The sequence below is a fragment of the Lathyrus oleraceus genome, chromosome 5 (assembly GCF_024323335.1).
Source record: "Lathyrus oleraceus cultivar Zhongwan6 chromosome 5, CAAS_Psat_ZW6_1.0, whole genome shotgun sequence".
Lineage (NCBI taxonomy): Eukaryota > Viridiplantae > Streptophyta > Magnoliopsida > Fabales > Fabaceae > Lathyrus > Lathyrus oleraceus.
Genome location: NC_066583.1, coordinates 6382308 through 6397029, shown reverse-complemented (window position 1 = coordinate 6397029; position 14722 = coordinate 6382308). Strand labels below are relative to the sequence as shown.

At 36.4% G+C, this 14722-nt stretch overlaps 1 protein-coding gene across 1 annotated transcript; it reads right to left on the bottom strand.

The window, feature by feature from the left end:
- Positions 1–11069: 11069 nt before the first annotated feature.
- Positions 11070–13313, bottom strand: LOC127078413 (uncharacterized). The gene is made up of 7 exons (XM_051018873.1): positions 13196–13313; positions 12771–13036; positions 12478–12693; positions 12137–12391; positions 11643–12044; positions 11317–11567; positions 11070–11241 (listed from the first exon to the last, which is right to left on the bottom strand). Exons 1-7 carry the CDS (start codon positions 13311–13313, stop codon positions 11070–11072), a joined length of 1680 nt encoding a protein of 559 aa, XP_050874830.1.
- Positions 13314–14722: the final 1409 nt, after the last annotated feature.

Sequence of the window (14722 nt, the reverse complement as noted above, 5' to 3'; positions counted from 1 at the left end):
GCTTTCTTCATTCTCTGCTGATATAACTGACCATGACACATGGCAGTTAATCGCTTCTCTTTAATCAAATTCAGTTGGTCATAACGACTCTGAATCCATTCAGCATCAGTCAACTTGGGGATTTGAGGGTATAATTTTTCTTTTTTTTTCTTTTGAAGAAATCTTGAAAAAAAAAATTCCTGATTTTTGATTTTTCCTTATCCTTTTTTTTTACCCTCTCCTTTTTTTTTGTTTTTTTTTGTTTTTGTTTTTTGATTGCATTTGCAATGCCCCAGTTTGACTGTTTTGCTGATCCTCATGATACAGCTGAATGAGCTTCTTTTTGTGCTCAAGAAGGCGGGTAATCTCATCAGGAATCCCCTTCAACATCATCTTCCTCTGCCTCAAATACAAGGAATTCAAGATTGGGAGATGGCGTTGGATCATTATGTTCAATGGGTTTAGAAATCCCTGCATAATGATTCTGGATAATGAAAAGCTTTTGAATTTAAACAAGCAAATCATTTATGCAGATGAAAAGCTGTTTTTGTTTTTTCATGGTTTTTTGTGATCACTGATTTCATGCAAAAGCAAAAAGTGAAAACAAATGGAAAAACAAATATTTGACAATGCATTAATTGAATGAAAACATCATTGTATTAAATGCTGCCAACAATGTCATCACTTCTCCTTTTGGCATGGGAGAAGGGTTTTGAACAAAGTGAACAAATCACGCTGACTTATGAATGACCGTAGGAACATCCACAGCGACCCAATTGTGGCAGACACCACCAGGAATGATGAAATTGTTCAGGCCTTCTGCATCCTCTTCCAAGATAGCAGCAGCCTCTTCTTCAGGTTGATCGTCATGGATGAATCCTCCACTTGTGAACAAACCTTGCTCATTACATGCCCCAGAACAGTAGCCAATGCCAGCCCGGGATCGGTTAACCAGGAATAAATCCATCAACAGTACATAGTCTTGCAAATATCTCCTCTGAGTTCACAATTCTCTTGCTCAGGATGATCCATCAATCTGGCAGAGTTGGCTCTGGTATAGTACCGGCGAAGTGCGTTTTCAAAATAAATGAAGATCGCAGGGTCAGACCACAGGACAGGAGACCGGAACAAAACACCCGCTTATGCAAATGATGCATGAAGTGTTTATGCATATGCTTGTTTTTATTTCAAAGGAACCCAAGGGTTTTATTTGCAAACTTTGAAATATCAACATTTTGATCATATATGAGAATATCTCATCAGATATATCAGGTGAAAAAATTTTCCCGGTTTTTTCATGTTTGAAATTTTTTGCAGATAAACTCCTTTGAGTTCCTTGAAAATTTTCTTTTTATCCGATGATATGGATGTAGATGAATGCATGAATGCATGAATGCAACAAACACACTCAAGGATCAAGCAAGTCACACCAAACAAAGGTCATGGGAAAGCTCATTGTGTCCCTAATATCAATCATCCATTTTGGTGGATTTAGGTTTTCACCTTATCGACACCCAAGTTCCATTGATATTAACGGTACATGAACCGGCTCGAACATCCTTAATATCAACCATCCTTTTGGGGGATTTAGGTTTTACACCTGATCAACGCCCAGGTTCCATTGATATTAAGGTTGTCTGAACGACTCAACCACGAATCACGGGTTTGTTGAGAGTCACGAGCATGGAGTCTCGGTTAAGAACCGCCCAAAGGGAGTGTACTAGGGTTTAAACCTGCCAGACATGTTCTACCAGAGGTTCCCATAATCATCGTTCCATCTTTCGAATATTATCGGAGGAACGAATACTCGTATTCCAAGAATATTCTCAAGAGAAACTCTTATGAGTGTAGTATCGCGTAACAATCGCATCAAAACTTACATCTGAACGATCTCCGCACTACGTTCCTAAAAATAGACCAAGATGGGTTTGGTAAACTATGGCCCTTGGCTTCTGCGGCACATGATTGAAAGAATAATGCCTAACCATAAATAACTTGTGTGACATTATTAAATCAACATGACCTCCACCAAGTGAATGGACTCGCAAGTCAACTGGCTAAGGAATACTCCACACCAGTCAACAAGACTATGCCATTCTCCTATCCTAGAGTGCACTCGAGTTCGGGTATAGAACTCATCTCACAGAGATCACCAAAGCAAAGAGCAATTGTATATCAAGCAATTCAAACATTACAATCAATACAGCTATCCCAAATGGTACAAAAATATGTCATATAACAAATAACAATATATCACACAACAAGGGTGAAAAGTAGGCAATACCACCAAGGATTTATCCCCAGCAGAGTCGCCACTTTTCTGTAGCGGTGTATTCGTCGCTATATGATTTATTGATTAAACCATAAGCAAAGCATACAATGAATTCGAGTCGCCACCGCACTTTTATTTATCCAAAGGACTGGCTAAAAAGCGAACAAAAGCCTAAGAAGTTTTACGCGTAGAAAACTAATAAAAAGATCAGAGAGTCTGGGTAAGGGGTAAATTACGCAATGGGAAGGTGTTAGGCACCCATCACGTCCTAGGTACTCCTAGGGAGCCCTTTTCACACTTGTTGTATAAAATTGTTATTTGTTATGAAATATTTATTGTGCAAACATGATTGGGATGATGAGAAAAGAATATACAATTTTTATTGTTTTTGTGTTCGAACGGATGAACCCGTTGCCTACGTACCTCCCATCAAAGGTAAGGATCAAAACGCCGTAGTTCGGCTAAAAGATTTCCAAAAGGTTTGTGAGTTCAATTTTAAACAATAGCACTTGAGGCTTTTCATTATCAATGGGAGAAAACTCGACCAAGACCAACATCCACCATGCGAGGATAGCTTCGACGTACTAGAGGGGTTAGCCCTGTTTTCAGTACGGAAGTCTTATAGTCGACTCACTAAGGATAAGGTGAGGTTTACATCAACCACAATGATAATTGAAACCTATGGCTAATGTGTGAAAAGATTAACAATGGACAAAGCCAAAACAATTGAATGGGTGAAGTTAATTGATTGTGATTATGAAAGTAGGGTCAAAGTATAATTAAGATTGATTCAAAAGAGGTATTATGAAAATGGAGTTTGAAAAAGTCAAGGACTGGGGGTCCAGGTTTTTAATTTAAAAGCATGAAGATGTTTGCACAATATCTATCTCAAGTTTTGAAAGTAATGTGTGAAAAGGTTTAGGACATAATGGGTATGAATGGATGAAAATGGATTGTAAAACTTCCTAAAATGTTCACCTCTTGAAATCATATTGAAGATGACTCAAGTGTGTCCTTTGGAATAGGCAATGAGCAATAACAAAATAAGCAAACAAATGATACCGGATGCCACTCAATGGTCTTACTCCAATCTCACAAACAAAAGCGGATACCGGATACCAATAGATGGATTTACACCAATCTCCTAAACAAAGAAACAAGGATGTCGGAAGCCAATAGCTGGACTTATTCCAATCTCCCTAAACAAAACGAAACTTGGATACCGGATGCCAATCTGTCTGGGCTTATACCAATATCCAACATATGATCATAGGAAAGCAAATGCCAACTTGCAGGGACTTACAATTGCATCCTCACATACAACAAATGCAAATGCATCAAGCAAAGAGAAGATGAGTGGCCAATGAGATGGTCTTATACTCACTTCCATATCATAGGAACAATGGCCAAAGGATGGTCTGACAATTATCCTCAATGGGCAATCAACAAAGATATGTCACAGAGACAAATGAGATGATCATGCACTAATGAGCAATTAATGATGATAAATGCACAAAGCATACAAATAAACATGTGTATATGAAGTGAGCAATCAATCAATCAAAGTCATTCAGCACACACTATAACCAAACAATCAGGCTCACACAAAGGGTTAGGCATTGAAGCCAACTGGAATTGGGTTAATGGTGCTCTTAACCTTGCCATTGAGGGGCTAAGGTGAAGCAGATGAAAGGATATGAGGGGTGTGCCTCCTTGCTCTTATCCCTGGCCAGGGAGAGCATTTGAATATCAGAAGGTGTGGGAGTTCAGAAAGTAGGAACTCTCTCCACAGATTATTGACTCGATAGATCTTGGGTTTTTACTCACTATGCATCAACACATGTGGTGTGAGCAAGGTGAGTGACTCACAGAATAGTAGGAGATAGGTTACATATCTCTTGGATTCTACCAATTGCCTTATTCAAAGGACTTTTCCTGCTTGGGACAAATGTAAACACACACAAGCGTTGCCTCTTAAGGAGGACTTCAGACAGTTGCCTGGCCAAGTAACAGGCCAGGTCTTCCAGACTACATGAAGATAAGGAATTATACCTCAATGCAAATTGCTATTAAAGCAAAGCAAAGCAAGTTCTTAAAGAACTAAGCAACTAAGGGTACCTGAAACCAGTCAAACAGAATCAGTACACAACTCAAAGTCAAACCAAAATAAGATAGGGATCAACAGTCAACATAATCAGTTAAATGTGCAATGCACAAGGCTCAAAGCATGTGAGCCAAGCAACCTACAAAACAAACAAGTTAGTCATGATAATCAATCAAGCTCAATCAATTTGTATTGATCTCTTTGGGTATTTGTTGCTTAACCTGAAACAACAAACTTAAACATGAGCAACATGACCACTAGGACAAGCCTAGGGTCAAAAAAAGATAAGAAAGTCAAAACAGCAAGTGACAAGTGTCCAAAATCAAGTTCAAACAATCAAGAAACAAACTCAATTGGTTCCATGTTCATATCAATCATCATCATCATTTCATAAGCAAATTAGGTCAAAGCATGGCATATAGAAGCTCAAAGAAGTCAACAGAAAGACTTAACTCAAATCCAATCACAAACATTTCAAAAAACTCTCAAATAATTCATGATCAAACATCATCCATAACATGATAAGCATACCAAATTTCAGCTCATTTGGATCAAGGGAAGTAGGTCAATGAAAATCAGAAAGGCAAGGCAAGTTCAAGCATGCTCAAAGAAGTCAACCAAACATACACCAACTTCAATAAATCATAAATCAGTGACATCATATGAGAAATGAATGGGACTAAAACCATGATTAACCTTAAGATGTCTACTAATCACATGTCAAATTTCAAGTCCATCCAATAATGCATGAGGATTTCACAAATCATATGAGAACATGTGTCACAAAAAGTTACCATATGACCAAACAGGGGAGAAAATCCAAATCAAATAGGAAATGCCATCAATAATTCCAGAAAAATTCACATGTAAACTAGGCATCCACAAGTAACTTCATGCCAAAATTCAAACCAATTTGAGTTCAAGAAGCATGGTAATAAAAATCATGAAGTTGGACATGAATGGTGTGACACAAATTGTCACACCCCTATTCAACAAATCATAACTCCACAACCAGAAATGATAAATTCACAAACTCTACACCAAAATCACCATGAACATGTCTAGTTTAAGCACAAAACATTTGGGAAGCATTGGATAATGTATCATCATTTCACAATTGATTTGGTGAGACATACATAAAATGGACACATATGACAAACCCTAGCACATTTTAAAATCCATACATGCAAAAAAATATGGAAAAATCATGATAAAAAACTAGAGATCAAGATGAACATTTTGCAAAAAATCTCATGAAATTTGGATCAAAATTGAGTGTGCTATGATTTTTGTAAGTTGGTGTCACAAAATGAAATAAAAATGAAGAAATAAAATGATTTAATGAATTAAATAAGGGACCGGTGGCAAATTGGTAAATATTGGACATCTAAATGGAACGCTGCGTTCCACTTAGACTGCGTGGCAGCCAGCGATACGCTCATGGCAATCAAACAGTAAAAAAGCATGCAAAATGAAATTCCAACAGCCAATACGCGTTCCTGGGTTTAACATTTAGGGTTTGCTTACTGTTCATCATCATCATCAAATCGAAATGAATTTTTTTCCAGAATTGGGAAACAAATACATCAATCAACTCAGCAAACAATGCACATCAACATTACAACATCCATTAACATTAAATCGAGCTATCATGAGAGAACTAAGCAAAAACATATTTGAGTGTCAAGCTTTAAATCAATGTAACTCTCAAAATATTCCCCACCATTTTTAATGATTCAAAGCTCATTGTGACCAACAAAGCAAGACCTATCTAAAGCATGGCATGATTTTGGAAATAGAGAGATTCGAAACCTTACCAAAATTGGAGCACAGTGATGATTCAGATGTTGTTTGGCTGTGATGTGTAGAAACAGATGCACTACAATGCTCCAGGAGGTGAATGGAAGAAGGGTTTTAGCTCAGCAACCTCAATTCCAACTTAAATCGAAATCTGCCATGGAAATGCTTGGAAGTAACAGTTCTGTATCCTTGCTTACAGTTGAGAAATAACGCTCACAAATGCTTCCAAAGTGATGGTGGATTATGAAACACCCAACCCTAGCTCGTGTTCTTTGAATATTTTTCAAAAAAGTTTCAAAATGAAGAAATGAGAATTTGAGAGAAAAAGAGTTTTTGATCTGTTTTTGTGAAAGTGGCCGCTAGGGTTTCTGCAGAAAATGTCCATATATAGTCTGTTTAGTATTGGTTTAAGTTGGTTAATGGAAGTGTTAATTGGAATTTGCATAATGAAGTGTGTTTGGTCATTTGCTAAAATCCATTCAAGTTGCATGGGGGGTGCATGTACATTCACGAATTTGGGCCTTGAACACATCCAAAACATGTTTTCTGAACAATTTCAATTGGTAGAAATGGTTGGAAATGGTTATTTTGAAAGTCAACTTTTTTACCCTTCCTTTTTAATTCAAGTCAACTAAAAAATGCCATTTTGATTGGAATATTTTTGGTGAATTGTGATGAAATATTTCGATAGAGCACATCAAATAGGACTTGTAGCAAAAAACCCCACCCAATTTGGCCAAATGGTTTGGAAGATATGCCACTTTGAAGTTCAAAACTTTTTGAGAATGATTTGATCATAACTTGCCAACCATAAATGAGAAATGAGTGTTCTTGGACTTTTTGGAAATGGGAGAACAAGAGCTTCAACTTTCATGTTGGGAAAAAATTCATTTGAAGCTTGTATGATGAAGTAAAGTTGAGGAGAAGAAGTTTCCATTTTTGGCAAAATCCAATTACAGGTCAACTTTCTATTTTTGGAAATTTCTTGTCTGACTTCAAATTCTTCACTGATGATGCTTGACATGTTATATGAGGCTTATATGGACATGAATGAGACCTCTCAGACCAATTTCCACCATCAAATCACTGATTAAATGCACAGTTGACCAAGGTTGACTTCAGTTGACTTTGCTAGGGTTTTGCTTGACTGAACCAAGTTCTGATGAACTCCAAACCCCTACTGTCGCATCACGCGAAAAACCGGCGGGAAAACAAGAACAACAGAGCCGCCACCGTGCGTTATTTATCCCAAAAGAGGGAAAGGAAACGCTCAGAGTAAACCTGGGAAAAGAACATGGTCTCGCGACCAAAGAGTATGGGTTCGGGAGTCGGTTATGCGGAGGGAAGGTATTAGCACCCCTACGCATCCGTAGTACTCTACGGGATCCACGCACAAAAGGAAGGAATATTGGTTGCTATAACACTGCTCACACTCACACGCACTGGCTGAAAGAGACACAAAGAAACTGACTGAAACTGACTCGGCAGGATGTCGCATCCTGGGCCTACTTAGTCTATCAGGCATAGACATCAGAGTCGAAGTAGTTTGGACTGGGGAAACGACACATGCTCGCTAGGATATCGCATCCTATGCATACGTATCTTCTCGGACGAGAGAAGAATCAGAGCATTCGTAGCTCGGCTGACACGCACACAAACAAACACTGGCAAAGGCAAATGTGGAGCCTGAATGCCAATCACTGGACTTACATCAGCATCCGAACCAAAACGCACTCAAGAAGGCAAACATGGAGCCTGAATGCCAATCACTGGACTTATATCAGCATCCGAACCAAACACACGCACACTGGAACCCAAATGCCACTCGATGGACTTACATCAGCTTCCAAGCACACAACAACACAACAAGTTAATAGGGAGTCGGGGACTCGAGCCTATAACTGTCAAACACACACAAAAAAGAAAAAAGGGCGCCCGGAGAGATCAGCTCAATCTCCTGCCTACATACTTCATCTGGTATGAAGATCAGGGCGATGTAGTTCCCCTACGCAGGGATAAAGGACTAGCCTAACCAGATAACAGAGGGAGACACAACTAGGGAGACTACGACTCGAGCCTAGATGTTGTCATGCAAAATCAACCCTAAGTTATGGTTTCTAGCTAAATGGCACAAGGGCCAACCTATCCTAAGCATGGCTCACACAGGAAGCAAGCCACACACACTTAACTTGCACAGGAAGCAAGCCAAGCAAAACCTAACTTGCACAGGAAGCAAGTCTAAACTAATCCTAACTTGCACAGGAAGCAAGTCAAACAATCCTAACTTGCACAGGAAGCAAGTCAAATAATCCTACAAGCACAGATAGCACACACTATACACAAGCAAGTGGCTCAAACAAGGGTTAGGTTTTAGTCAAGGGGTCATATCAACCTCAACAAACAAACCTCTGGAACTGGGTGAATATGCTCTTAACCTTGCCATTGAGGGGCTAAGGTGAAGCAGATGAAAGGTGAGTGAAGGTAAGACTTCACAGCTCTTATCCCTGGCCTGGGAGAGCTCAAGACAAGAATGTGTGGGTTCAGAAAGTGGGAACCCTTCTACACATTTAAAACTGACTCAACTGTACAATTGTACAAGATCTTGGGTTTGTATCTGCAATGCATCAACGCAGTGGTGTGAGCACAGCAGATGACACACTGAATAGTGGGGGATAGATTGCATATCCCTACCTTCCACCAATTGCCTCTTCACTTAGGAGGTCTTTGACTCTATGCAAGGACAAAATTAAACATCCACAAACATTGCCTCTTAAGGAGGACTTCAGACAGTTGCCTGGCCAAGTAACAGGCCAGGTCTTCCAGACTACATGAAATAAAAGAGACATACCTCAGTGCAAATTGCTTATACAAGCAAAGCAAAGCAAAAAGTTCACAAGGAACTAAGCAACTAAAGCACCTGAAACAGTCAAGCAGATGTTAGTATACCACTTCAGACAAAGCAGAAAGAAACAAACACCAATAGTCAATTAGAGGCACATGGATGTGCAAGGCACAAGGCTTAGGGCATGTGAGCCAAGCCACCTATTTTTGAAGGGCAGTTGTGTCACTAGTGCAGAAAGAAGATTTTACACCCGTTTTTTATACATATTACACCCGTTATGATAGGGTGTAAATTCAAAGGGTGAGATATGTATGAAGAATTTACACCCGTTTTAAAACGGGTGTAAAAAGAGAATATATTACACCCTATTTTAGATTTAAAAAAAGGGTGTAATTGGTAGATATATACATTAAATTTTAAGACATTTACACCCTATTTAATATAAAACGGGTGTAAATTGTCACCTATTACACCCTGTTTTAGATAAAAAAAGGTGTAATTGGTAGATATATACATTGAATTTTAGGACATTTACACCCTATTTAATATAAAACGGGTGTAAATTGTCACCTACATACATTGAAGTTAAACGAATTTACACCCTATTATAATTCAAACGGGTGTAAAGTGACAAATATTTACACCCTATTTTTGATATATCAAATGTAAAATATCTTATAATTACATTTAATTTTAACACATTTACACCCTATTTTGTGTATGAAGGGTGTAAAATATCTCAATTTTTTTAAAAATATTTTATTTGAAATTTCATTAAACCAAATATTTTTATATATTCCTGGATATTCAATAAAAAACAAAAATAACCAAAACAAACATTTCTCTAATCTTTAGAATCTTGCACCAAGTCATACATCAACAAAAATTGTATTCATGTAAGAAAAAAATTCAACCACTTTGTTCATGTAACTTGTACCAATAAATCATTCATGGAACAAAAATATATCTATATATAAGTTTTTTTTAATCGCTTCTGTTTTGTCATTAAATCTTTCTTTTCCTGGTTCTCTTGCTCTTCAACCTTTTGCAAAAAGAATTGAGCCCAAAGTTGTCGGATGTGATCAATTGACTCTTTTTCATATGATGAGGTGTCTGTGAATATCTGCAAGTTCAAACATATAATAAATTAAACAACTACATGTTAAAACAATAATTTACATGTTTTTCATTAAATATATGTAATATAAAATACCTCATTGAATCTTTCAACAATACAAGCATCAATAATGTCAAACATATTTTTCATGACATAATATCCACATGCCCATCCGTTATCTTGTTGATGCCCCTGCATATAAACTCCTAGTTACATTAAAGCCACCAAAAACAACAACATCACAAACTTTTTTTCCTTTTTCACAAAATTTGTACCAACACTAACTTTCTTCACTCGACATAGAAACACATACAATTTTAGTTGGTTCAGAGCATGTACAACTATAATTTTATCACCATAAGTGCAATTCAGTAATAAATATACTACATGTTTATAATGATAACTTACAAATATATCACTTGCAATTATAAAATCGGAATTTTCTTTTTCTTTATCTCATTTATAATAATATAAATAATCAAGATATATGGGCATTTAATACCTCTTTATAAATGGTATCTTTCAAGAACTAAAAAATCAAGCCAACACACCAGTATTCCAAGAAACGACAATATAGTAAAACAAATCTTACCATAATATTCTTCCAATTAGGCTTCTTCTTCTTAATACCTCTTAATAAATGATAACCTTCTAGAGCTCTGATAAAAGAGTTGTCAACGAAGTAAGTTATAAATATAAAAACTATGTGTACAAAAATTTAGTATAAATGATATCTCTCTATTTAGGCTTCTTACCCCTCCAATATGACCTTAATATTTTTCTTAGGAGATCTGTTTAATGAACAAAACCAAAAATAATATTATCTTCAGGACAAATGACAAACAATTGCCAGTGATTGCTGTAAATTTACAAAAAAAAAGTGTTAGAATCAATAAAATTTAAATATTACAAAATAACATATGAAAAACGATAAAACCTTGAAGGAAACATGTACTTACCTATTTAGCAATGGTCCTAAATAACATTTTTTTGGCTCTCCATCCAACTTATTTTGTATGTATGTTTGAATAACTTCGGCCGGTTTTGTGTGAACTAGTATCCTATTTGGATCGAGAAACCCAAATAGTTTGTTGAAATTCTTGGAGATACACATGCGATGTAGATATCTAAATTTTTGAAACAAATATTAATTATATTTGATACATAAAAAAAAATAACTAACAATAGAATATGATACTTACGTGCACCATAAAGACAAGATAGATGTGGATAGCCATTTAATACCGGAAGTTAATTCATTAAGATCCACCCTATCAATAAAAACTGAGAGTTCACTTGTTTCATGATCCAAATCTAGAGAGAATGAATTTTCCTTGAGATTGTTAATCTTTTTGAGGTAATCTTCAGAAGCATCCATTTTTTTAGTTAAATCTTCAGTAGTCATAACCTTTGAGCAACTTCCGTTAGTGCTCGTACCCACAGATTCTACATGCTGTATCAAGTGAACATTAATTAAATTAATTTTTTTCTAATTTTTAGTAGATTAATTGTATCCAGTTACGCATACCTCTTTTATAAACATCTCTTTAGGCCTCTCGGAGCGGAGCTCCAATTGCATCTGTTGTAGGAGTTTCATTCCTTGTTGGATTTGAGCTCTCTCCTCTTGCATCTCTTTTTGCATTTGTTGTTGGAGCTCTGTTCTTTGTTGTTGGAGATGTTTTTGTAATTTATGTTGGAAATCTATATTCATTTTTTGCTCCAAGGCTTGAAGGTGGGCTAGAAGGTCATCTTGAGAGACACCTCCTAAGGTGGAGCGTGAACTTTTTCCATAGAATTTCTTAAAGCCCACACCCCTAGGAGCAGTGCGGATCCGACCAGGGTGTTCATTTATTCCAAGGGCAACAGTCAAGATATCGTCACGCCCTTCAAAGACAATAGTACCTTGTGTATTTTTTTCCACTAACTCTCCCTAAAACATTTAGATACATATAAAAATGATGTAAAATGATTACTAAGTTATGAATGAAATTTAAATTTATCAATAAATCTTTTATTACTTACAATCTTAGATGCTACTAAGTTTGTTGCCTCAGATGTAAAATTTCCCGATGGCTTCTGTCGAGCCATCAACCATGCCTCATATCGCTTTAGTTCGGGAGGGTCAACCATCAAACTTTCATCACCTTTGGCCTCTTCAATCACTTTTTTCCTCCTCTCTTCCATTACGGTGGCCCTAAGTTTTTCATAACCACCACGAGACAAAATATGAGGGTGGATATTCTTTGATGCATGTGTCTTTCCTTTTAGCCTTTTCTCCTATTACAAATAAATCACATTAAACTAAACGTCAAAAACCAAATCAATTTAGATAACATAAAAATAAATCTACAAATTTAACTAACTTGAAAATCTTCTTTTTGTCGAGTCTGGACAAACAAATCCCAATCTTCTTCTTTGATAAATTTATACTTTTCAAATGGAGTTGTATTTCCATGCTTATCTCCTTTCCCAAATATATAGACATTTGAGAGCAATGTCTTAAATTGCTTCAATCGTTCCCCCATATAAACAAACCAATGCTTCCTAAATTCTTTATCAGTGGGGCAAGTGAACTTACACTTCAAAACATAAGGAGTGTTAGTAATTGAAGCAATTATAGATAATAACTTTAAAATAATTAATTAAAAATGCATACCGTGATATCGTCCCATATCACGTCCTTCAACTTATCGCTTATCTTTTTCCATTGCTTTTCATTTATACTAACCTTGCTACGTGCAATGAATGACAAATAACTTTTAAACTTTGCAGCATACTGACCAATGGGTTGGAAGGTATCAGGATCAAAATCAATTTGGTATTTTTCACCATCAGGAAGTTTGGCAATGAAACGTAGCAATGCTGTGACACCTCTAGTCTTCTTTTTTTTTGGTGAAGAGCTAGATGGTTTATCCATAATTCCTGTTTAGAGAGAAAACAATATTAGTCAAAACTAAAATTAAAATGAATAATAAACATAATAACAATTTATTAACTAAAATATAGTTATTAGTAAAATATAGATGGTTTTTCTTGGTTATTTGTTATTATCCTCCAAAATCCCTTCTTGATGATCATAACGAATGGCATAAACATCATCAACTTCATTTTCATCATTAAAATAAGGCCTTTGTGTTGAAAAAGAAGTATTGTGATCAATGTCTAGAGTTGAATCTTCATTTTCATCACTATAATTCATGTTTCTTCTTTGGAGGACAACAGACCACCTAGTGTTCGAGGGATCCTTTACATAAAATACTTGTACTGCTTGAGCTGCCATGATAAAGGTTCATCCTTATATCCTACCTTATCAAGGTCCACCAATGTAAATCCTAATTCATCAGTTTGCACACCATTGTTACTATTAACCCATTTACATTTAAAAATAGGAACTTTAAACTTAACATAATTGAGCTCCCATATCTCTTCTATAACGCCAAAGTAAGCTGTGGATGCCAAGACAGGGTTTTTATCCTTTGAACTAGAAAAGTGCATTGAAGAAGCTGTTATCATTACCCCACTATTTTGCATGGTACTCTTGTCATCCTGTGATTTTGTACAAAAAGAAAACTTATTTATATCGTACCCACTCCAACATAAAACATTAAAGCTAGGCTCGTATGCTAGAAACTTTAATGTATCAGAAGCATTATCATCATTCATAATCTTGGTTTTAAACCATTTTGAGAATGTTCTGTTATGCTCTTTCAACACCCATTTTTCAGTCATACGAGGGTTTTTAGCTTTGACAATGGTTTGATGTGTACTCAAGTATGGATGAACCTCGTCAGTGTTATTCAATATATACAAATGTGCTTGAAAAACTTCCCCTTCGCCCATATGCTTAACCTTTAGACGTGTACCCTTACCGTCACATCTTCCATCATGACGAGACTTGGGTAGTCCTACAGGTTTTGCATCTGACAAATAGTCTGTACAAAATTCAATGGCTTCTTCTGTGATGTACCTTTCAACAATAGATGCTTCAGGACGATAATAATTCTTCACATAGCCTTTCAATATCTTCATGTATCGTTCAAAAGGATACATCCACCTTAAATAAACAGGACCACACAATCTAATCTCTCTAACTAGATGAACAATCAAGTGAACCATGATGTCAAAAAATGAAGGAGGAAAAAACATCTCCAACTGACACAAGATAATAATTGACTCGTTTTCCATCTCGTCCAATTTATCAGGGTCAATCACTTTGTTACAAATATCATTAAAGAATAAGCACAATCTAGTTATGGCATGTCGGACATTTTTTGGCAAGATGCCACGAATAGCCACAGGTAGTAGTTGTTGCATCAAAATGTGGCAATCGTGAGATTTTAAACCAATTAGTTTGAGATCTTGTATTGACACGAGACTTTTGACATTTGAGGAGTATCCATTTGGCACTTTCACACCTTGTAGACACTGGCAAAATTTTCTTTTCTCTTCTTTTGACAATGTATGACACGCCGGTGGCAAATAGGTTTTGTTACCTCTTGGTTGAGGAGCTAACTCCTCTCTTATTTTCATCTTAACCATATCTAAACGAGAATTTAAACCATCTTTGGTCTTACCTTGAATATTAAGAAGTGTTCCGATTACACTATC